This window comes from Oncorhynchus gorbuscha, linkage group LG02, assembly GCF_021184085.1.
Source record: "Oncorhynchus gorbuscha isolate QuinsamMale2020 ecotype Even-year linkage group LG02, OgorEven_v1.0, whole genome shotgun sequence".
Taxonomy (NCBI): Eukaryota; Metazoa; Chordata; class Actinopteri; order Salmoniformes; family Salmonidae; genus Oncorhynchus; species Oncorhynchus gorbuscha.
Genome location: NC_060174.1, coordinates 24,754,437 through 24,780,142, shown reverse-complemented (window position 1 = coordinate 24,780,142; position 25,706 = coordinate 24,754,437). Strand labels below are relative to the sequence as shown.

General features: G+C 39.9%; 1 protein-coding gene across 4 annotated transcripts in view; it reads left to right on the top strand.

Moving 5' to 3' along the window:
* Nucleotides 1-3,921: 3,921 nt before the first annotated feature.
* The window catches only part of LOC123999529 (NT-3 growth factor receptor-like), a 324,982-nt gene continuing 303,197 nt past the window's right edge, over nt 3,922-25,706 (top strand). For all 4 annotated transcript variants that reach the window (XM_046305435.1, XM_046305427.1, XM_046305418.1 and 1 more), the window contains exon 1: nt 3,922-4,491. In XM_046305435.1, the coding sequence (XP_046161391.1) occupies nt 4,253-4,491 (239 nt within the window). In that variant the 5' untranslated portion in view covers nt 3,922-4,252. The remainder of the gene's footprint in view (nt 4,492-25,706) is intronic.

Here is a 25,706-nt window from a genome sequence, read left to right as displayed (position 1 = left end):
TGTTCAATGGAGTCTAATGAAATCTCTCTTCCAGGAGTAGGCACCAGAAAAAAAACAGAAGAAAGAGGTAGAGACACAGCAAGGCACAATAGAGGTGAGCATGTCACCATCTGTCATTATGACCTCAGGCACGAAAGACGGCATTAACAATAAGTAATATAATAAAGACGGCACTTCTAAAAGCTGGCTAGGTTTATAAAAACCTGAGTAGATCTAGCTTTCCTTGTAGTATACCACCCTAGTGACAGACACACTAACCACCATTCCCGTGTATCTGTCTCAGTTAGTCTAATGCTGGGACCGCTGCTATCTGTCCAGTGATCCTGCCGACTAAGGTCGGGTCTGAGGAGCTGCTTGGCGTAGCAGCTAGCCTAGCTGCTAGCTAGCTGCCTATCAAGCTAGCAGGGTTTTCTTGAGGACTTGAACGCAGCCCACGATGCGGTTAGCAATTGTGGCTGAGTCAGCGAATTGTCTCGAGCTTGTGGCTGTCTAGATCCCTTCTGTTTGTTGTTTCCAATCTTCCCTGCAACCTGCCCTCTCTGGAACTGCGAGGAGTAACAGCATAACCTACATTGCTACCATGATAAAGACCAAAGCCGGCGGGAGTACCATTGAGGACAGTGGTGTCTCTCTATCACAGGTGAAGGATCTTTTAAACAAACAAAAATAATTCTACCAGCAGTTGTTACAACAAGAAAATAGATTCAAGAGTTGTGTCTAAATACTGGTGGAGTCAACTAATAAAAGAATGGACCTAACCAGAGCGGTCCAGGACCTGAAGAACAGTTTTCAGTACTCTCAGGGTCAGCTCGATAAGTTTAAACAGGACAACGGCAAGATGACAGCAATCTGTATGTCATTGAGAGAGGACATCAGTTCTGTCTGTGAATCCATGATAAGAATGACAGAGAAATCAGATTATCTCGAGGGACGGAATTGCAGAATTAATGAGGTTTAAGGACAAGGTATCTGTTCTGGAAAGAGCCAAGAACTTGAGAGGAATGTACATCTTCCCCAACAAGGACCATTCTGAAACTGTGCACCAGAACAGAAAATAGCTTATCCCAGGCATGAAAGCTCTGGTATGCAATGAAGCTGTCAGTTAAGGACTTGTGAGGCATCTGTTTCTCAAACTAGACACTCTAATGTACTTGTCCTCCTGCTCAGTTGTGCACAGGGGCCTCCCACTCCTCTTTCTACTCTGGTTAGCGTTGTTCTATGAAGGAAGTAGTACACAGCGTTGTACGAGATCTTCAGTTTCTTGGCAATTTCTCGCATGGAATAGCCTCAATTTCTCAGAACAAGAATAGACTGATGAGTATCAGAAGAAAGTTATTTGTTGCTGCCCATTTTGAGCCTGTAATCGAACCTACAAATGCTGATGCTCAAGATACTCAACTAGTCTAAAGAAAGCCAGTTTTATTGCTTGTTTAATCAGAACAACAGATTTCAGCTGTGCTAACATAATTGCAAAATGGTTTTCTAATGATCAATTAAGCCTTTTAAAAAAGGCGTGCCACTGGAACACAGGAGTGATGGTTGCTCATAATGGGCCTCTGTACACCTATGTAGATATTCCATTAAAAATCAGCCGTTTCCAGCTGCAATAGTCATTTACAACATTAACAATGTCTACACTGTATTTCGGATCAATTTTATGTTATTTTAATGGACAAAAAAATTGCTTTTCTTTCAAAAACAAGGTAATTTCTAAGTGACCCCAAACATTTGAACGGTGGTGTATATATTTTTTATCTTGCTTTGTTTGCTCTTTTCCACATTATGTCTATCTCTGATAAGGAAAGGGCTGAAAATAGCCCATATTAATATATGTAGTCTTAGAAATAAGGTTAATGAAATCAATAACTTGCTAACATCATATAACACTCATATATGACTTAAATGTAATGTAAATATATTAGCCATTTCTGATACTCACTTAGATAATTAATTTGATGATACAGCAGTACCAATGCAAGGATATAAAATTCATAGAAGAAACATGAATGCTTATGGGGGATGTGTTGCTGTATGTATTCAGAGCCATATCCCTATAATACTTAGATATGATTGTATGTCAAATGTAATTGAAGTGTTGTGGTTGCAGGTTCACCTGGCACATCTGAAGCCTTTCTTTTGGGGTGTTGCTGTTGGCCACTAAGTGCTGACAGTCAGTATCTAATTAATACAGTGCATTCAGAAAGACCCCTAGACTTTTTACACATTTTGTTAGATTACAGCCTTATTCTAAAATGGATGAAATACTTTGCCCCCCCTCATCAATCTACACACAATATCCCATAATGGCAAAGTGAAAACAGGTTTTTAGAATCTTTGTATATTTTTTACAAAACAAAAAATGAATGACCTTATTTACATAAGTATTCAGACCCTTTGCTATGAAACTCACTTGAAATTGAGCTCATGTGCATCCTGTTTCCATTGATCATCCTTGAGATGTTTCTACAACTTGACTGATTTACCACCTGTGGCAAATTCAAATGATTGGATATTATTATTTGGAAAGGCACACACCTGTTTATATAAGGTCCCACAGTTGACAGTGCATGTCAGAGCAAAAACGAAGCCATGAGTTCGCATGAATTGTCCGTAGAGCTCCAAGACAGGAATGTGTTGAGGCACAGATCTAGGGAAGGGTACCAAAAAATGTCTGCAGCATTGAAGGTTTGCACACATTGTATACAGATTTTTCTATTGTGTTATTGACTGTACTTTTGTTTCTCTCATGTGTAACTCTGTGTAGCTGTTTTTGTCACACTGCTTTGCTTTATCTTGGCCAGGTCGCAGTTGTAAGTGAGAACTTGTTCTCAACTGGCCTACCTGGTTAAATAAAAAAAGGTCCCCAAAAACTCAGTGGCCTCCATCATTCATAAATGGAAGAAGTTTGGAACCACCAAGACCCTTTCTAGAGCTGGCCACCCGGCAAAACTTAGTTCCTCTGTTGAGATGGTAGAAACTTCCAGAAGGACAACAATCTCTGCAGCACTCCACTAATTTTTATTTATCTTATTTTTCACCTTTCTTTAACCAGGTAGGCCAGTTGAGAACAAGTTCTCAATGTCCTTGAGTGGCCCAGCCAGACCCTGGACCTGAACCCACGATCGAACATCTCTGAAGCGACCTGAAAATATCTGTGAGGAGACTCTCCCCATCCAACCTGACAGAGTTTGAGAGGATATGCAGTGAAGAATGGGAGAAATGCACCAAATACAGGTGTGCCAAGCTTGTAGCATCATACCCAAGAAGTCTCGAGGCTGTAATCGCTGCCAAAGGTGTTTCAACAAAGTACTGAGTAAAGTGTCTGAATACTATGTAAATATCACAATTTCGTTTAAAAATAAATACATTTGCTAACATTTCTGAACCTGTTTTTGCTTTTTCATTATGGGGTATTGTGTGTGTAGATTAATGAGGGGAAAACAATATTTAAACCATTTTAGAATAAGGCTGTAAAGTAACAAAATGTGGAAAAGTCAAAGGGTCTGAAAGCTTTCAAAATGCACTGTATATGCAGTCCTAAATGAGATATTCATGAATGAGAAATATTTTTGAATATTTAACTCAAGTTAATCTTCATCATACTGGCTGCCTTTTAGATGTTTTGTTGCAATTCTTGATTGTCTAGGCGTAGCCCTCTAAAAATGATACATTGTGGCCTGGACGCCCGATGTGTAAATGAACATCCAACCATAGGCCTAATGATAAATCACCATAAATGTGTAGCCTATTGTTATTGAGCTATAGTATAGACCACGCTCTGTGTGCAATTGCTGTTATGATCTGATTTGAGCTGCATCCTGAGTTGCAGGTGTGTCAGTTTCCATTCTGCCCTGTAGGTGGGACTTAATGCTTTGAGCATGGACCTCGCTTTCTCTCTCTCGTCACTTTCTTCAACGCGCTATCCCTCCGATTCTTGGAGCGGTGCTAGTACAACCTGGAACTAAGCGGCTAACGGCAGCATGAATACAGGGTAACATATACTATGCATTCTAGAGAGGAGGACAAGCTTGGAGTACTGCTTTTTGACCCATTCCCACTTTGACGGAGTATTTTTTTCTCCTTCTTCTTCCTCATCTGTGAAATAGATGGACATTAGCTCATTCGCATCAATTTGACATACCTCCATACATTCACTCGCCCGCGCGCACACACCACATAATTGCATATTCAGACGGTCTCCGATTTGGAGGTTCAAAAACATCAAGGATATTGTCCTAATAAACGTTGAGTCATGGATTCATTTTTTATTCCACCACGAATTTGCTGGTGGAGGGTATTGTTTCTTTTGACCATCTTTCAGGACTACTTGAGCAATATGCTGGACTGCCCGCCAACCTGCAGCTGTTCTCCAACTGAGATCTATTGCAATAAGTCTGACAATGGGAAATTCTTTCCCCTGCTTGCACTGCAAGATACTGGGAACAATGGAAATAACAGTATCGAAGATGTGTTCAAGAACATCACCTCAATGTAAGTCTTTGCGCCCACTGTAGTGGCCATCACATGTTGAATCCATGTGAGTCACAACTTAGCGTAGGCCTACTCTCCCTGTAATTGATTTGTTTTACTTCTGCCGCACATCCTTACGTGATATATTTAGCAATGCAAAACTGTGATTCTGCTGAGTCTGTAACATTTAATAGGCTACCTATACATCCCTTTCACGTTATGTCGTTACCGTTATCTCCGTGGAATACATTAACCCTGCAAAGCCCTTCAGGCACAAGTAGAATGCGGTATCAATAAGAACTGAATTCAATGTCATTTCAAAAATAGACCTGTTGGTGCATTGGCCCGCAAATAAACCCCCTAACAGCAATATTGCTATTCCTTTATTAGAGCCTGCATGCAGGACTTGATTCAGCTTAAAGAAATCAAAGGTTTGGAATAAAACCTACCACAAGAAGCAATATAATTTGATATGCTCGGTCATTCCATTTGATTTCAAACACTTTTTAACCTCACCCCATTTGATTTGAATGAAACTTTTGGTCAGAAAGTGACATTTTGGACCTGAATGGCCAAACATTCATGAGATGGATGTGCTCAAAGTTGACCCATTTTTCATACATCACCATACCATGAGACATCCAGGTCTTCATCACTGGAAAATATAAACTGTTGATTTTAATATAATTGAAAAGCTCACAAACTACTTGATCATTTCTTGAAAAAAAATGTTTTTGAATAACAATGTCATTTTTTTGTCATCACAGATTGTTGACTTAAATGGGGAATATCAGTTGTTTTAAATTATACTGTCAATCTACTATAGGAAACCTATTGAAATAATAGAAATATGGATAATAGAACAGACATTCTATGGTGACATTTCATGGTGGGTGGACCGGCAGCTATTTTTGTGGGAGCAATTGGAAGTAAAAATGTAAATGTCAATGGTGTACCAGCTAGATTGCAGTGGTCTGAAGGGATATATCCATTGTATGAATTATATTTCTCTGATTGAAATGACACCTACTGTACTCAGTATTCAAGATTATGCTGTGTCTCAACGATTGTGGGTACAACACACACTTCAGATTATGTACATTAGCATCTAAACTACAACATATGCAGAAAAAAATGGAAGTTTAACCATTTTATGATGATTGGTGTTAAAGGTTAAAAAATATACTTTTTAAAATTAACTTAGAAAATATTTTCACAACCCCGATTATAAGCTTTTAATCGATATCAAACAAAACCATTAATATTTTCCAGGGATGAAGACATGGATGTCTCATGGTATGGTGGGGTATGCAAAATGGGTCAACTTTGAGCACCTTTATCTCCTGAATGTTTTGGCATTCAGGCCCAAAAAGTTACTTTCTGACCACTTCTACCATGGGCATACATGTACAGAAAGTTTTGTTCAACTCAAAAGGGGTGTGGTCAAAAAACAATTGAAATCAAATGGAACGACCCTACATACAAAATGTAAGCTAACCACAACTTAGAATAGGCAGTTTTACTCTTTTTAACTGCTTTGCATTCTGTCACGGACTCAAAATAATTTATAGCATTGGCAAACGTCTGAAAAGGTGCTTTGTTTACTGAAATGAATCAACCAAGAGACAGAGATTATATTTTTAGATCCACTCTCCAAGTGTGGCCATGTCAGTTTTTATTATAAGGCTTCTTGATCATGACACAGTTGACCATTTTAGTCCGAACACTTTAAACTAGGCTAATCCTAAATAATCATTGTTAGTTAGATTTGGTTGCCACCCTGGCAAGTTTATGTTATCAGACCGTTAGATTTTGTTCTGATTTGATGGTCCTATTTTTAGACATGTCACTAACTCAGTAGAGAGTTATTCTGATGAATGTATCTCATATTGAAAACATTAAAAGGATATTCCACCCAGTAAAGTGAAATGTTCTTGGCAGAAGGTTTCCCCTCTTATATTCCCAATTGAAAGTATTTTTGGACTCTAAAAGTAATGTGTTCGTAAAAATAGAGCATTGACACTGATGACATACTTTTTCCTCTAGAAGGCTTTTCTTTTAGAAATGCCATTAGTTCTGTTAAAGAACAATCTCCCACACTGCTCCTAGCTCTCTCGGATGAAATGTTAAGTCATGCAGGGCTCTTATAGTACAGTACATTTGTATTGCACCCATTTGTATTCACCTCTAAATGATTTGAAAATAAAAATGAACAATAGTAGTAGTAGAAACAAGATCATCAATACCCAATACACCAAGAGATTTTGGATCCCAGCTGTTACATCTCAAGCTGAAGAGACTATTTTGGTAGAACAAAACCCCAATTCATTATTGATTCTTTTTTGAGATTTGCCAAGGATGAGGGTGCCATGACAATCTCTCTGCTTTGAACTGAATCCACACAATTTCCATAACCTGAGAAGTGATGATTTGCCTAGTGTGTAGGATGTAGACCCCATGTGTGGGCATAAGGGCCAGAAAAAACCTGTTCCAAACACATGCATAATTCCAACGATATTATCCTAACTATGCCGCCTGGTTATAAATAAGCACACTTTAAACCAAGCACAAAAAACACCAGTCAGTTTGTCTTGACTTTGTAGGTCAACTCATTCTTGTGCTTGCTGCCTCCACTCTCTCCAGAAGGCCACTAGAGGGGCTGCTGGTTGTTCTTTTACAGAGATGAGAACTCTGTCATTCGATAGATTGAAATAATTACAAAAGTTATTTTATGTGCCAGCTTTATCAGAATGTTGGAATCCATTATTTTATTTTCATAGCATGATTTTTGTTGAGCGCTGTCGCAGAGAACCGCATCTCATGGCTGCTGCTGTTATGCGTGTAGGAATCATTCAGCACCCCCTATTACTGGACAGCTCCAACAGACTCACTTCGCTTGGGAGTGGGCCGTGTAGGCTAGTTGAAGAGAATCGGCAGTCTTGAAATGCAGAAGTTGTTACAGCACGTGCACCAAAACTATTTCAGAGTAGACTTAAGAAATTGTGAGAAGCATTTTTAAAAATCTCCCTTTGGCACATTTGTTTTAGGCTACTTCTGGATTTCCTTGAATATACCTTGAATGAATTGTACACTTGACAGCTGTCTGCCTGAACTATAGCTACATTTGTCTCGCTGCACACAAGTTCAGACTTCTAAAAGCCAACAATTCTGTCAGGTATTGTGTAACATAATGATCATGCATTTTGACGGGTATGTGTATTGTGCATTTGAATTCAAGTGTATACAGTTGAAGTTGGAAGTTTGCATACACCTAGGTTGGAGTCATTAAAACTTGTTTTTCAACCACTCCACAAATTTCTTGTTAATAAACTATAGTTTTTGCAAGGGGGTTAGGACATTTACTTTGTGCATGACACAAGTCATTTTTCCAACAATTGTTTACAGACAAATTTCACAATTCCAATGGGTCAGAAGTTTACATACACTAAGCTGACTGTGCCTTTAAACAGCTTGGAAAATTCCAGAAAATGATGTCATGGCTTTAGAAGCTTCTGGTAGGGTAATTGACATCATTTGAGTCAATTGGAGGTGTACATGTGGATGTATTTCAAAGCCTACCTTCAAACTCAGTGCCTCTTTGCTTGACATCATGGGAAAATTTAAAGAAATCAGCCAAGACCTCAGAAAAAAAATGTGGACCTCCACACCTCTGGTTCATCCTTAGGAGCAATTTCCGAATGCTTGAAGGTACCACGTTCATCTGTACAAACAATAGTACGCAAGTATAAACACCATGGTACCATGCAGCCGTCATACCTCTCAGGAAGGAGACGCGTTCTGTCTCCTGGAGATTAACGTACTTTTGTGCGGAAAAGTGCAAATCAATCTCAGAACAACAGCAAATTACCTTGTAAAGATGATGGAGGAAACAGGTACAAAAGTATCTATATCCACAGTAAAACGAGCCCTATATCGACTTGACCTGAAAGGCCGCTCAGCAAGGAAGAAGCCACTGCTCCAAATCCGCCATAAAAGAGCCAGACTACGGTTTGCAACTGCACATGGGGACAAAGATCGTACTTTTTGGAGAAATGTCCATCGTTATGTTTGGAGAAAAAAGGGGGATGCTTGCAAGCCGACGAATACCATCCCAACCGTGAAGCACGGGGGTGGCGGAATCATGTTGTGGGGGTGCTTTTCTGCAGGAGGGACAGGTGCACTTCACAAAATAGATGGCATCATGAGGGTGGAAAATTATGTGGATATTTTGAAGCAACATCTCAAGAAATCAGTCAGGAAGTTAAAGCTTGGTCGCAAATGGATCTTCCAAATGGACAATGACCCCAAGCATACCACCAAAGTTGTGGCAAAATGGCTTAAGGTCAATGGAGTCAAGGTATTGGAGTGGCCATCACAAAGCCCTGACCTCAATCCTAAAGAAAATTTGCATGCAGAACTGAAAAATCATATGCGAGCAAGGAGGCCTACAAACCTGACTCAGTTACACCAGCTCTGTCATGAGGAATGGCCCAAAATTCACCCAATTTATTGTGGGAAGCTTGTGGAAGGCTACCCAAAATGTTTGACCCAAGTTAAACAATTTAAAGGCAATGCTACTAAATACTAATTGAGTGTATGTAAACTTCTGACCCACTGGGAATGTGATGAAATAAATAATTCTCTCCTATTATTCTGACATTTCACATTCTTAAAATAAAGTAGGGATCCTAACTGACCTAAGACAGAGCATTTTTACAAGGATTAAATGTCGGGAATTGTGAAAAACTGAGTTTAAATGTATTTGGATAAGGTGAATGTAAACTTCTGACTTCAACTGTATGTAATCTAATATTGCTAATATATATATATATAAATATATAAATCTAATATTGCACTAAATCCCCATGGATGACATGTTATTATGTTTGAGAAATAATGGCCTACATAGATAATTGACAGGCAGTAGGCCTAGGTTTACTTTGTTGGCAGTACATAATTTCCCCCTGAAAATGGCACTCTAGTATGTAGCATGGGGGGGTATCATCCAGTGGCATGGTAATGCCATACTCTGTTTGGAGTGTTCTGTGTGACCAAGGTTTCTTCGTCTTAGGCTTTACTGTTAATGAGGTATGAATGCTCTGGCATCTGGAGCATGTTTGAAAGAGCTAATCCTTATGAACATTTTCATTTCTCTAGGAGCAAAGTGTGTTTGAAATGGATTAGGCTGTGTTGTTTTTCTGCATGGACAATGAGGATGAAATTATTCTCTTTGAGAGGCACATTTGTATTATCTCACACAAGACTAAAGCAGTCTTAAATGTTCACATTCACCATACAACAGGTGGATGCATGATATATCCATATATTAGTATGTATCCATTGAATTCAGCAAGTTCTCTATAGAGGAAGTGGCAAAGACACGGTTTTGCACTTTTGCTGTCATGGGAATGCTGTTGGTGTTCAATTTGTGCTTCTCTTTTAAGATAAAGACCTTCCTATCACAGTGCTATCAGTAACACCCTTTTCGCATAGTCTCAGAAATGGTATATTTTATATTTACTTTCATTTCTCCTGCCAAGGCTTGGGCGGTATGCCATATATACCAGGATATTTGGAAATGGCCACGGGGTGGTTTTTCAATACCATCAAAACTATTGATTGGAGGTTTTTCAATACATTTGAATATTTGTAGCTTATTAAGATCATACCTGCAGTCAACTTGTGCAATACGTTAGGGAACAAAGCAGATGCGTTCTTCATTTCACCGGTTACATTATTTTACATTATGAAGCTCTCGGTAGTTCCCCAGAATAGTTGAGCCAGTCGTGTGTTTGTTTATATATAGCACAACGGGAGAAAGCTGGAGCTGCTGAGTCCAGCTGTGTATTTGGTTTAACTTGCTCGTTAGCGAAGTAAGTGGCTGAATTAATAAGGAGACGGGTTATCATATAGTGTTAGCTTTCTGCCGTGTTTGAGAAGTCAAACTGCTTTGGATGAGTTATCTGTACAGCTGCTACTCCTGCCATCTAGATTTATGTACGTACATTTTTCCCGTAATTTCTTCGGTTCTCCGACCCTCTACTCCTCACCCTATTCTCCGAGCAGAGCAGGAAGTCCCATTACCCTAGCGACTCCACACAGACACAGCATGTACACACTGCTCCAAAACTAGTACTGTTGTTCCATCAGACAAGCATGGTCAAAACTTTATTTATTTGCACAATGTCTCCCTTTCACATTCACTTGTAAATGTCCAAACTCAACAAACAAAAAAAATCAGTAGCTACTACCTATAACGTAAACTCACCCCATTCCGTACAAATGTGTGCAACCGCAACATTCAAACGAGGCTACAAAGAAAACTAATGGGACTGTAGCGACTGTGTTGACTTCAAAATTGTTGATCGACATGGTAATGGCTCTATAGTATTGGAGAAAAGTTGAAAAAATGGACCCTCCGTTACATCTAGACGTGTCATGTCGTAACGTACAGCACGCACAAAGCAACTATTTCTGTCTTACAATCTCTTTCCACCAGGTGTAGCACTTCTCTCATCCTTTAAAAGCAAGAAATGGACAGTGACGGGGGTAAGGGGGGATACCTAGTCATTTTTTTTGTGTCATCATTGCGTCATCATTGCATCATTGATCACCATTCTCAAAGCCGCTGTTTACTTCTATGATCACTTTAGTACCACCCTATAAATCCGATTCAAATTTGACACAAACCTTCAAATAGGTATGTAATGACACATTATATATACTCTTTATAGTGTTTTATTTACATTTTAGAGGCGATAAGGTGATAAGTTGGACAGATCGAGTGAAAAAAAGCAAATTTCCCACACAACATCTCTCTTCTCACTATCATGCATTAGTTTCGCTTCCCCACTCGCCATTTCAAAAAAGACCCGACAGGGCTCATTGCCTGCTTGAATTATGCAGAAACGGGCAGCGTTTAGGTCATGTAATTGGTTCTGTTGGAAAGGGGAGAAATTGTGCTTTACAATGGTATTGACATTACAGTTGATCTGGAAGTATTACGTTTTTGGGGCGCTAAAATAAGGGCAATTGTACGGACCAAGGCGATGTACGAGTTTACGTGAGTTTACATTACTTGTATAGATTTATGAGCTGGATTGCTTGTCTTTGCAATTAGTTTATTTCTGTTTGCGCTCGTTAGCATATTTAGTTAGCAGCCTCTGTTGACATTCGCTATTCGTTTGTGTTAATTTTGTTATCATTCTGGTAATAGATGTCCAATGGAGTTTCTTTTGCATTTTAAGCAACCCCTTGTGTACTAATAGCATAATTCCCGGGATGAGAGGAGGGCGGTATGACAATATGAAAATCAGGACACCGCCCAACCCTACTCCTGCTCAAGGTTTGCCAACATGGTGTGTGTGCACATTTGTGTGTGTGGGAGGATGAGTGTAGGATTATCTGTCAGTCTGCCTCACCTCATATTTGTCCTCTATATAACTTGCCTATTTTAGTACCCTAAGAAGAGACTATTTGTTTTCATCCATTAGGCTAATTGTCTTTTCTCTGTACTTAGTAAGGCTGTTCTCTGTAGAATGCACTTTTCTGTGCAATTCTTTATCTTCCATAATGGAATGCAGAGGCCATGGTCAGCAGTCAGGCTGCATTTTGTACCTAAAACCACTAGCCCAGAACTTTGAAGTCTTTGAAGGTTATTTGAGCATTAGACATGTTGAAATATGCCATGCCAAATCCATTTGCTGTCCCTCCATGGTCTCTCAGAAATCGTACACTTAAGAGAGTGGGAGTGAGCCAGCACATGTTCACAAAAATGTGGGCAAGCCATGAAAAGGAGGCTACCTCTGAGTGATGTCACTCTTCCCACACATCCCTGCTCTGCTTCAGAGGAAGATGGAGGGCCTCGTTTAAATCCGACCTAATTAAAAGCACAGTGGAGTATGGAGATGGGGGGGGGGATCAATACAGTTTCATATTGCGATATTATATCGATATATACTTTTTTGTTACTGTAGGGAGCGTTGGCTAGGTCTAGTCAGCTGTACCTACGCCACAACTCAGGTATTTTTAATTCTATTGCTTGTTCTCCATCTTTTTAAATAGTGAGCCAGCATGTTTTCAGCACTTTTATTTCCCTAAACAATTAAAACTCCTTTTCTCATGCTCTCGTGCCTCTCTGCATCAGACATACAGTATAGTGAGCAATATGTTTGAAACATCAAATCGCAGTATCGAATTGCAATACATAGAATTGTGACAAACGTAATACACATTGTATCGGCACCTAAAGTATTGTTATAATATTGTATCGTGAGGGTACTGACAATTCCCAGCCATAGTGGAGTATAGTACATGGAGTTGTGTACAGACAGACAGATGGAAGGACTGTCAGTGTTTTCACACATCTTTATTCAACATAATTCAAAAAGATTGAGGCATGCTATACAGTATGTGAGTAAGAGGGGGAGGTGACTGCCCAGTGTGGAGTGCATGGTTTATGATTCCTGTTGCATGTGGAAGTGCCATCTGTGTGAGGCCCCTTTAAAGGCAGAGTGTACCAAAGTATCCATGCCTGCCCCTTACCTGGATGAAAGATGGTTTATCTTTGAGTGAACATGGCTGTGCTTTGCCTGGTTGAATGTTTAGTGATCGATCCGGGTGGGTTTGTTTAGCTGAAGTATATTACTGGACCCTGATTTCTCCATATCTCTTTGGACAAATCTTTAAACCCAACCGGGTGTCTCTCTGCTGAGGTCCGCTTTACGAGATCAGAGAGCTGGATCTAGGAACTAAACTGTCATCAAATGGCATATAAACATCTACAGCTTCTGCTTTGCTTCCAGATCTATATTTACTGCTAGGCTATCTATGATCATGTGCTGTTCTCTGAGGATTGGCTTCACAGTGATCCGTGTTGGAGTTAACTCACTGATTGCACGGCCACCTTGTCAGTCATGCAGAAAACCAACCTGGTACTCCATTAAATGTCACTCTATCAGTTGAAAAGATGAAGTCAGAAATCACTGCGTACATCAAATGTTTTGAATCTGGAGGCTTTTAGCTTCTCCATGGCATAGCAGCAGCATACTGTGTGAATAGCATAACGTGCACCGAGGTGAGGAAGCCACTTCATGGATGACTGGGAAAGATACAGTATATAGTCCAATAGGTTTTGTGTTTCAGAACCATATGTAAAAAAACACAGACGTAATGTTATGATGAATGTGGTATGCTCCCTTTTGTGAACATTGGGTAAACATGAAAACATCACAGTCAAGTACAGTAGGTTGGTTATATACTGTTGCATAGCCTTTAAACTCATCACATTTGATTTGCTAAGACAACTACTTTGTCCAACTAGGACAGTGAGTGGCCAGTCCAATAACATCCCTGATGACCTTGAGGGATTAAAGAGCTTTTTGTTCACCATTACTACTGGGATGGAAATGTCTGCATGCATGACTGACCCTTTATATTACTCATTATGATTTCCAATAACATTAGCTACCATTATGTCCCCTTTTTAAATTGACAACAAAAAGCATACTCCTTCATCCTGTTGTCCACCCCTAGTCAAAAGATATTATGGATTTGACTTCGGCCCCGGGTAGAGAGAGCCTATCACGTTGTTATGAAGAGATTCGGGAGACCAACGCAGGGTTGCGTAATAGTTTGTTTTATTAAGAGCAAATTATGGCATGCCATGCAAAGGCACGGGGACAAAGTCCAAACAAACATGTAACAAAAGCACAGTGTTGAAACCCAAACAAAAGAGTGAGGTGTATCTTGAATAAATAACACACGCGCACAATGAATAACACACAGGACGAGACCTGTAATCATCTGCGCAATCCACAAGGGCACGAAAGCCCAAAACACACAGCACAGGTACTCACACGCACCAACGGACATTGTAACAATAATCGACAGCCCAATGAAAACCGAAGGACACACTTATAGAAGTACTAATCAGTGGGAATAGGGGACAGGTGTGCGTAATGAAAGTTCCGGAGGGATCTGTGACAGAGCCTTTATGCTATAGTCCCCTTTGTGGTACCACCCATGTGTGTGACCCCTAATATGCATTATGCCGAGGGCAGCACTGTTTATGAAATAGGTATTAGCACAGATCAATTGCAGATGGTCAGCGATGACCTAATTATTAAAGACCCATAAACTGTATGTGTGTTCGTTTTCCAGTTTGCAATATTCCCTTATGTAATTGTATAGAACACAATGTTCACTGTAGATAATGGATAGGTCATATTGTGTCATGTTACAGAACTAGATCTTACTGAATTCATACAACTATTAATCTCTCAATGTGCAGAATACATGCATTGAGTCTCTGTTTAATCGTTGTTGCATTCCTGTCTGTTTATTAACATGATCAATGTCATTCTCATTCAACTCGGAAACCTCAGTGGTATGTGCATCATATGTCTGCTGCCACCCTCTACTGTGGAGAACATGAGCAAAGACTGGACCCTTCATTTATCTATTGTAAAGAATTAATGCACATATGTTCTGTGAAATTGCATCTGATGACTGAAAGCATGTGCCAAACTCATTCCATGGATGGCCGAGAGTCTGAGGGTTCACTCCTCCGTTATACTTGATTGATGAATTAAGGTCACTAATTAGTAGGAACCTCCCCTCACCTGGTTATCTAGGTCTTAATTGAAAGGAAAAACTAAAATCCTGCAGACACTCAGGCCTCCATGGAATAAGTTTGACACCCGACTTAAAGGGGAAATCTCAACCCTAATACAACGCCATACAACTCTCCTTCCGTGGCCTCCAACTGCTCTTAAATGCAAGCAAAACGAAATGCACGCTATTCAACCGATCGCTGCCCGCACCTGCCCGCCCGTCTAGCATCACAACTCTGGACAGTTCTGACTTAGAATATGTAGACAACTACAAATACCTAGGTGTCTGTTTAGACTGTAAACTCTCCTTCCAGACTCACATTAAGCATCTCCAATCCAAAATTACATCTAGAATCGGCTTCCTATTTCGCAACAAAGCATCCTTCACTCACGCTGCCAAACATACCCTCGTAAAACTGACCATCCTATCGATCCTTGACTTCGGTGATGTCATTTACAAAATAGCCTCCAACACTCTACTCAGCAAATTGGATGCAGTCTATCACAGTGCCATCCATTTCGTCACCAAAGCCCCATATACTACCCACCACTGTGACCTGTATGCTTGGGTTGGCTGCCCCTCGCTTCATATTCGTCGCCAAACCCACTGGCTCCAGGTCATCTATATGTCTTTGCTAGGTAAAGCCCCGCCTTATCTCAGCTCACTGGTCACCATGGCAGCACCCACCCGTAGCACACACTCCAGCAAGTATATTTCACTGGTCACCCCCAAAGCCAACTCCTTCTTTGGCCGCCTTTCCTTCCAATTCTCTGCTGCCATTGACTGGAAGGAATTGCAAAAATCACTGAAGCTGGAGACTCATATCTACCTCACTAACTTTAAGCATCAACTGTCAGAGCAGGTTACAGATCATTGCACCTGTACATAGCCAATCTGTAAATATCTCACCCAACTACCTCATCCCCATATTGTTATTTGTTTTTTGCTCCTTTGCACCCATGTCTCTACTTGCACATTCATCTTCTGCTCATCTATCACTCCAGTGTTTAATTACTAAATTGTAATTATATCGCCACTATGACCTATTTATTGCGTTTACCTCCCTAATCTTACTTCATTTGCACACACTGTATATAGACTTTCTATTGTATTATTGACTGTATTTTTGTTTATTTCATGTGTAACTCTGTTGTTTGTGTCGCATTGCTTTGCTTTATCTTGGCCAGGTCGCAGTTGTAAATGAGAACTTGTTCTCAACTGGCCTACCTGGTTAAATAAAGGTGAAATAATAATCTTTACACCTTGTTAGGTTCTAATTATTAGAGTAAGAACTCTACGGACACTATAAAAGCTTAAACCAAGTTTATTTATCCCAAAGGATCAAACAGCTGTACAGACGACGACATATTCACACAAGCACTGATATTTAACCCTTTCTCCTATGCTGAGTCTCTTCCTACATATCTGAACAGTCAATGGATCTCTGTTGCTAGACAGAACCTTAGTGAGATCTGTTCTTCCTCACTTCATCTGATCGGACTTCTGCACCAAAGTGCTTACTCCTCCCCAACTCACAGCTGTCATGGTGACTGGTACCAGACTGTGTCTCTTCTCCTCCCAAAGGATCCCTCCCATAGGATCCCTGATGGCTAACATAATGTAAACGTTATACATTACCCTCTCTCCCTCAGTGACATGAATACATTCAAGTGGTCTTCTGGTGTGTATGCCTTAGTGAGAAAATGTTGGGATCAGGTACAACTACATTTATGCACCCCAAAATGAATATTTATCAGCAATTTCCCTCACCTACAACTTCTCACCTGAATTAATGTTTTTTTTTTAAAGGGGTTTGGCAAAGGCTGAAAATTTCAACGTCAACAGTGAATAGGCGACTTCTGGATGCTGGCATTCTAGGCAGAGTTCCTCTGTACAGTGTCTGTGTTATTTTGCCCATCTTAATCTTTTATTTTTATTGGCCAGTCTGAGATATGGCATTTTCTTTGCAACTCTGCCTAGAAGGCCAGCATCCCCTAGTCACCTCTTCACTGTTGAAGTTGAGACTGGTGTTTTGCGGGTACTGTTTAATGAAGCTGCCTGTTGAGGACTTGTGAGGCATCTGTTTCTCAAACTACACACTCTAATGTACTTGTCCTCTAGCTTAGTTGTGCACCGGGGCCTCCCACTCCTCTTTCTATTCAAGTTAGAGCCAGTTTGCGTTCTGTGAAGAGAATATTACACAACGTTGTACGAGATCTTCAGTTTCTTGGCTATTTCTCGCATGGAATAGAAGAACAAGAAAGTTTTTTGTTTCTGCCCATTTTGAGCCTGTAATCGAACACACAAATGCTGATGCTCCAGATACTCAACTAGTCTAAAGAAGGCTAGTTTTATTGCTTCTTTAATCAGAACAACAGTTTTCAGCTGTGCTAACATAATTGTAAAAGGGTTTTCTAATGATCAATTAGCCTTTTAAAATGATACACTTGGATCTGCTAACACAACCTGCCATTGGAACACAGGAGTGATGGTTTCTGACAATGGGCCTCTGTACACCTATGTAGATATTCCATTTGTAAAAAATCTGCCATTTCCAGCTACAATAGTCATTTAAAACATTAACAATGTCTGCACTGTATTTCTGATCAATTTGATGTTATTTTAATAAACAAAAAATGTGATTCTCTTTCTAAAACAAGGACATTTATAAGTGACCCCACTTATGAACGGTAGTGTATATTGTGAATTGTGAAGTAAAAAATAATTGAGATATGATTTTTAGGCCATATCACCCAGTCCTAAATGGATCTTCATGTTGTTTGTTAAACTGTAAAGATTGTAAACACTCTGTGGTTGGTTGATGGAATCTGGCCTTACCCAATTCCTATTTCACTATAGATGAGTGGGTAACAATCCTCTTTGCCACCGTGCCATCTACAAACACAGTCTGCTCTTTCTCTCGCTCTCTCTTGCTCTCTCCCTCTCGCTCTCTCTTGCTCTCTCTCCCTCTCTCAGAGGAGCCTTAGCCTGCCTTTTGAACACTGCTTCCAGACCGCTTTGAAATATTGATCAATCCACCTCTTTCTCTCCCCTAAAACACCATCTTTTGCTGCAACTCACTGATTGTTTTTAGGGACGTATAGATATATAGTGTTTTGATTTGCTTTGTGAACAACAAGTGTAGACTAATAGTGAAATGCTTACTTACGGGTCCTTTTCCAACAATGCAGAGTAAAAAATATAAAACAGAAATAGTGACGCGAGGAATAAATAATGAATAACAATAACGAGTAAAAATAACATAGCAATTTACAGGGAGTACCAGTACCGAGTCGATGTGCAGTGTTCCGGGGTAATTGAGGTAGCTATGTACATATAGGTAGGAGCAAAGTGACTAAGCAACAGGATAGTTGATAGACTGCGCTGCAGCAGCAGTGCATGGATTAGTAGAAGCAGCATATGTGGTGAGTGTGAAATTGTGTGTGTGGCACCAGTATGTACACTATACAGTTGAAGTCAGAAGTTTACATACACCTTAGCCAAATACATTTAAACTCAGTTTTTCACAATTCCTGACATTTAATCCTAGTAAGAATTCCCAGTTGTAGGTCAGTTAGGATCACCACTTTATTTTAAGAATGTGAAATGTCAGAATAATAGTAGAGAGAATTATTTATTTCAGCTTGTATTTCTTTCATCACATTCCCAGTGGGTCAGAAGTTTACATACATTAGTATTTGGTAGCATTGCCTTTAAATTGTTTAACGTTGGCCCAAACTTTTTCAAACATTTTCTATATGATTGAGGTCAGGGCTATGTGATAGCCACTCCAATACCTTGACTTTATTGTCCTTAAGCCATTTTGCCACAACTTTGGAAGTATGCTTGGGGTCATTGTCCATTTGGAAGACCCATTTGCGAACAAGCTTTAACTTCCTGACCAATGTCTTGAGATGCTGCTTCAATATATCCACATAATTTTCCATCCTCATGATGCCATCCATTTTGTGAAGTGCACCAGTCCCTCCTGCAGCAAAGCACCCCCACAACATGATGCCGCCACCCCTCACGGTTGGGATGGTGTTCTTCGGCTTCCAAGCCCTCCCTTTTTTCCTCCAAACATAACGATGGTCATTATGGCCAAACAGTTCTACTTTTGTTTCATCAGACCAGAGGACATTTCTCCAGAAAGTACGATCTTGGTCCCCTTGTGCAGTTGCAAACTGTAGTCTGGCTTTTTTATGGCTGTTTTTGAGCAATGGCTTCTTCCTTGCTGAGCGGCATTTCAGGTTATGTTAATATAGAACTAATTTTACTGTTGACATAGATACTTTTCTACCTGTTTCCTCCAGCATCTTCACAAGGTACTTTGCTGTTGTTCTGGTATTGATTTGCTCTTTTTGCACCAAAGTATGTTAATTTCTAGGAGACAGAACACGTCTCCTTCCTGAGCAGTATGACGGCTGTGTGGTCACATGGTGTTTATATTTGTGTACTATTGTTTGTACAGATGAACGTGGTACCTCAGGCTTTGGAAATTGCTCCCAAGGATGAACCAGACTTGTGTAGGCCTCCAATTTTTTTCTGAGGTCTTGGCTGATTTCTTTTGATATTCCCATGATGTCAAGCAAAGAGGCACTTAGTTTGAAGTTAGGCATTGAAATACATCCACATGTACTCCTCCAATTGACTCAAATGTTCCAAGCTGTTTAAAGGCACAGTCAACTTAGTGTATGTAAACCTCTGACGCACTGGACTTGTGATACAGTGAATTATAATCTGTCTCTAAACAATTGTTGGAAAAATGACTTGTGTCATGCACAAAGTAGATGTCCTAACCGACTTGCTAAAGCTATAGTTTGTTAACAAGACATTTGTGGAGTGGTTAAAAAAACGAGTTTTAATGACTGACTTTCAGCTCAAATCAAATCAAATTTAATTTGTCACATACACATGGTTAGCAGATGTTAATGCGAGTGTAACTGTATGTATATAAAAGTATGTGGGACACCCCTTCAAATGAGTCAATTTGTCTTTTTCATCCACTCCCGTTGCTGATAGGCGTATACAATCGAGCACACAGCCATGCAATATCCATTGACAATCATTGGCAGTAGAATGGCCTTACTGAAGAGCTCAATGACTTATAACATGGCACCGTCATAGGATGCCACCTTCCCATCTAGTCAGGTAGTCAAATATCTGCCCTGATAGATCTTCCCTGGTCAACTGTAAGTGCTGAAGTGAAGTGGAAACATGTAGGAGCAACAACTGCTAAGCCACGAAGGGGTAGGCCACACAAGCTCACAGAACAGGAGCACCGAGTGCTGAAGCGCGTAGCGCGTAAAAATAGTATTTTCTCCATTGCAACACTCATTACCAAGTTCCGAACTGCCTCTGGAAGCAACATTAGCAGAATAACTGTTTGTTGGGAGCTTCTTAAAATGGGTTTCCATGGCCAAGCAGCCTCACCCAAGCCTAAGATCACCATGTGCAATCGCCAAGTGTCAGCTGGAGTGGATTAAAGCTCGCCGCCATTGTACATCAGAGCAGTGGAAACGTGTTCTCAGGAGTGAAGAATTATGCTTCACCATCTGGTAGTCTGACGGACGGATCTGGGTTTTTAGCGGTTGCCAGAAGAACGCTACCTGCCCGAATGCATAGTGTCAACTGTAAAGTTTGGTGGAGGAGGATTAATGGTCTGGGGCTATTTTTCATGGTTTGGGCTAGGCCCCTTGGTTCCAGTGAAGGGAAATCTTAACGCTACAGCATACAATAACATTCTAGATGATTATGTGCTTCTGACTTTGTGGCAACATTTTGGGGAAGACCTTTTCCTGTTTCAGCATGACAATACCCCACTGCACAAAATGAGGTCCATACAGAAATGGTTTTTAGAGATTGGTGTGGAAGAATTTGACTGGTCTGCACAGAGCCATGACCTCAAACCCATCGAATACTTTTGGGATGAATTGGAATGCCGACTGCGAGCCAAGCTTAATCGTACAACATCAATGGCCGACCACACTAATGCACTGAATGGAAGCCATTCCCTGCAGCAATGTTCCAACATCTAGTGGAAAGCTGAAGAGTGGAGGCTGTCATTTTATTTTTTAAATTATTGTTTTTTAAATTATTATTTATTACAAAAACCACAAGGAAGGGGTAACATTAAGTATTAGACCATGAAGGACAAAGAATACAGCCTCAAGACACTATCAAACATGTATCAGTCTTTCTGCAACAGAGCCATCCTTATGTGCGAGGGTGCGTGTGCATGATAGTGATATAAAATATATGTAATAGTTTCCTTTTTCATTATCACAATCTTGTGAAACTCGAACCCTCCAAGATCCCCCAATAGTTCCTCAATAGCTGTCCCTCAACCTTTCGAGACCCCTCCCACAGTCCCCCCCCCGGAAGAAAAATAAATACAAAATACAATTAATTCCATTCTCCACCCCCAAGAACCCCCCAATGCACCAACAACCAAGAGAATGAACTAAAGACAAAAAAGGAAAAGACAGAAGAAAACGGCAAACAATGCAAAAAAAACTAAATTATTAATTTAAAACAAAGGACATCAAGGACAACTGAAATCATAACAGCAAATGCCATATGTTTGTGTGCATGTTGTGTGCAATATTACATGTATGTGTGTGTTCTTGTATATGTTTATTTGAATGATAGTGTGTGTGTATATGCATGTGTAACATGCACGGCATCAGCCTCAGGCAAACCGGCATTATTTGTACAAACACTGCCACTTAGTGCCATTCAAATGTACTTTTATTACATCTTTTGACCATCATTCGCTCTCTCACACAGCAACTCCACTCCCACTTGTCTCAAATTCCATATACCAACCCTCAGCTTCCCATCTATCTTTGCTGGCCACCCACTTCGTGTTTCTACGCAACACATATCTTTCAACTTTGCTATGATGTTTAACGTACAATTTCAATATAACAGAATAGAATCTACAGATTGCATGTTGAAGATAAATACTTTTACTAAGAGTAATAGTAATTGACTGACCCGGTCTCTCCAGATATCCTAACAGTACTATTTCTAGGGTCAATTTTAGATCAATGCTATGCATTTTCAGCCATTCATGAACTTGAGACCAGAAACAGGCTACCTGAGGGCAATACCAAAATAAATGGTCTATTGATTCTGTATCCTCACAACAAAATCTGCAGAGCTTCGATGATTTTATGCCCCAAATACTCAACATTTTATTGGTGGCAAGAATTCTATATGATAATTTTAGCTGAAAAGCACGAAGTCTTGAATCTTGCGTTGTTTTATATATCAGCTCATACACCCTGTACCATGGAACCGGTACATCAAATCTCTTCCCAACTATTTTGCAATCTGTATGGCACAGTTGTGAACATCCTGGTCCTCAAATGAAACTGGTGTACTTTCCTATTTATGCTATTTTTATTCCTTTGACAGTTTTGATCCTTTATATTGGGCAGACAGACCAGTTCTCTACCTCTTCCCGCTGCCACCCGCCTCCTCCATTTTTAGGGCAATGCTGTAATCAATTGGTTGTACTCTTGGATTGAGCAGACCTTCCCGTACAATTCTGATAACTCCATGAAGGACTTAACTCTACCATTACTATATAATTTAAGAACAAAAGTCTTTTCAAACTTATTTCCCATAAATACAGGTATTTTATCAACCAGCACATTTGAGTTCAGCCATCATATTTTGTTATATCTTTTCAGGGGGATGAAATTGAAATTGTAGCCAGCTCTGCAATGCTTGTTTGAAAAAGACAGATACTTTTTTCAAAGTATCATTTTCAATTAATCAAAAATGAGACATGGCAATCTGCACAAAGGCAAAATTCCATTTGTAAACACTGGATGAGCTTTTCTTAGTAATCTACTTGAGAACCATTTAGGGTTCAAACAAAATTTTGAATGAGTGAAGCTTTTAGAGAGAGATTTAGTGCTTTTATATTTAATTATCTCAACCCACCCAATTCATATTCATTATATAGATTGGCTCGTTTTATTTTGTCTGGTTTAGGGTCCCTGATAAAGCAAAATATTTTTTTGCTCATATGATTTGAAAAGCAAATCTGAAGTAGGCAGCGCCATAAATGAGTAAATTGAGATATGACTAAGGAATTAATTAGGGCAATTTGCTAAGTTTTCTATTGAAAGTCATTGTGCAGAGCTTATTTATATATTTTGTGATATGAATACCGAGTATGTCTACTTCACCATCAGCCCATTTTATAGGTAAGCTCCAGGGTAATGTAAAAGTTGTATTTTTTAAGGATCCAATATGCAATATTGTACACTTATCTTAATTAGGTTTTAGTCCAGAGATCACAGAAAAGTTATCTAGAAGTTTAATGAGACATTGCAGGGATCTAGCTTGCGGACTTCACATAAAAGTCATCGGCATACATGACACCTTTGTTTTTAAGCCTTGGATTTCTAATCCTCTGTTGTTATTGAATCTGATTTTCATTTCTAGCATTTCGATGGCCAAAACGAATAGATACGGTGACAGCGGACACCCTTGCTTAACTCCTCTTGACAATTCAAAAGTCTCCTGAGAAGTAGCCGTTATTTACACCTGGGGTTGCTATACATTATTTTTACCCATTGTATAAGAGAAATACAGAAATTGAAAAAAATCCAGGCATTTACAAATCAAATCCAGTCTTACTTTATCAAATGCCTTTTCAAAATCCGCTATAAATACCATTCCTGGCTTCTTATATGTTTCATGATGTTCTATTATTTCTAGTAGTTGTCGTATATTATGTCCAATGTATCGTCCATGTAAAAAACCTGTCTGATCAGGATGAACAATCCCTGGTAAAACCTTTTCATTCTGAATGCTATGCATTTTGCTAGTATTTTTGCATAACAACATTGAAGTGTTAGGAGCTTCCAGTTTTTTAGATAGACTGGGTTTTTATATTTGCCATCTGGGCCTTAATCTGGGCCTTAATAATAGAGATATAATAGAGATATCAGACCTTCCTGCTGAGTACCTGACAGACTACCATTTCTATAGGAGTAGGTAAAACAATCTAACAATGGATCTTTTAGTATATCAATAAAATATGTGATATACCTCTACTGGTATGCCTCAAGCCCTGGGGTTTTTCCAGACTGAAAGGATTTAATAGCCTCAAAAGTTATTCTTCTGTAATTTGGCCTTCACACTGATCTTTCTGTACATTTGTTAATTTTCCATTTTTTATATTATTTGGAAATAATTCCTTACCGTAATCTTCATTCAGTGTGAGAGGATGAGACAGAAAAGAGAAAATCTGTCTAAAATAATTAGCTTCCTCTTTTAAAATATAATTCGGATAATCATAGATTACTTTTTAAAATTGTATTATTTTTAACCTTTATTTAACTTGGCAAGTCAGTTAAGAACAAATTCTTATTTTCAATGAAGGACTAGGAACAGTGGTTTAACTGCCCTGTTCAGGGGCAGAACAACAGATTTTTACCTTGTCAGCTCGGGGATTCGATCTTGCAACCTTTCGGTTACTAGTCCAATGCTCTATCCAGTAGGCTACCTGGTGCCGCAAAAGGGGGACAAACTCCACATTTAAGCCCATGATTTTGGAATGAGTTGTTCGATGGGCACACAGTTTTGGTAAATGTAGTGTATGTGTGTGCATGTTATTTGATTGTGGGTGTATGTACTGGGTGTGTACTGGGGTGTCCGTGTAGGAACGTGTGAGTGTGTGGGTAGAGACCAGTGTGTGTGCATAGAGTTACTGCAAGAAAGTTAAAAAAAGGGTAAACGCAGGTAGTCAGGTTAGCCATTTGATTGGCTATGTAGCAGCCTTGTTTAGCAGTCTTATGGCTTGGAGGTAGAAGCTGTTCAGGGTGTGTGGTTCCAGGCTTCCAGGCTTGGTGCACTGGTACTGCTTGCCGAGTGGCTTGGGTGGCTGGAGTCTAACAATTTTTTTGCCTTCTTCAGACACTTTTTGGTAAAGAAGTTCTGGATGGTGGGGAGCTTAGGCAGGTTACCTTCACGTTATTGAGCACAGGGACTATGGTGGTCCATTTGAAAGAAGTTAGGATGGGTTGAAAATGTCAGTGAAGCAAACTTCCCAGCTGGTCAGTGCATGCTCCGAGTAAGCGTTGTGGTTTTCTGTCTGGCCCTGCGGCTTTGCAAATGTTAACCTGTTTTTAAGGTCTTGCTTACATCTCTACGGAGAGAGAGATCACACAGTCGTCCAAACAGCCTTTGCTCTCATGCATGGTTCAGTGTTGCTTGCCTCGAAGCGAGCATAGAAGGCATTTAGCTCGTTTGGAAAGGTCGCGTCGCTGGGCTGCTCACTTCTGGGTTTCCCTTTTTAATCCCTGATAGTTTGCAAGCCCTGCCACATCTGTTGAGTGTCAGAGACGGATTGGTAGGATTCGATCTTTCGACCGGTATTGACACTTTTCCCCTTTGTTGGCTCGTTGGAGGTCGGAGCGTAATTTCTTATGTACGTACGGTCACTGTGGGGACGACGTGGTTAATGCACTTAGTAATGGAGCTGATGACTGATGTGGTAAACTCATCAGTGTTATCGGATAAATCCCAGAACATATTCCAATCTGTGCTAGAAAAACAGTCTTGTGGTTTAGCATCTGCTTCATTGGACCACTTCCATC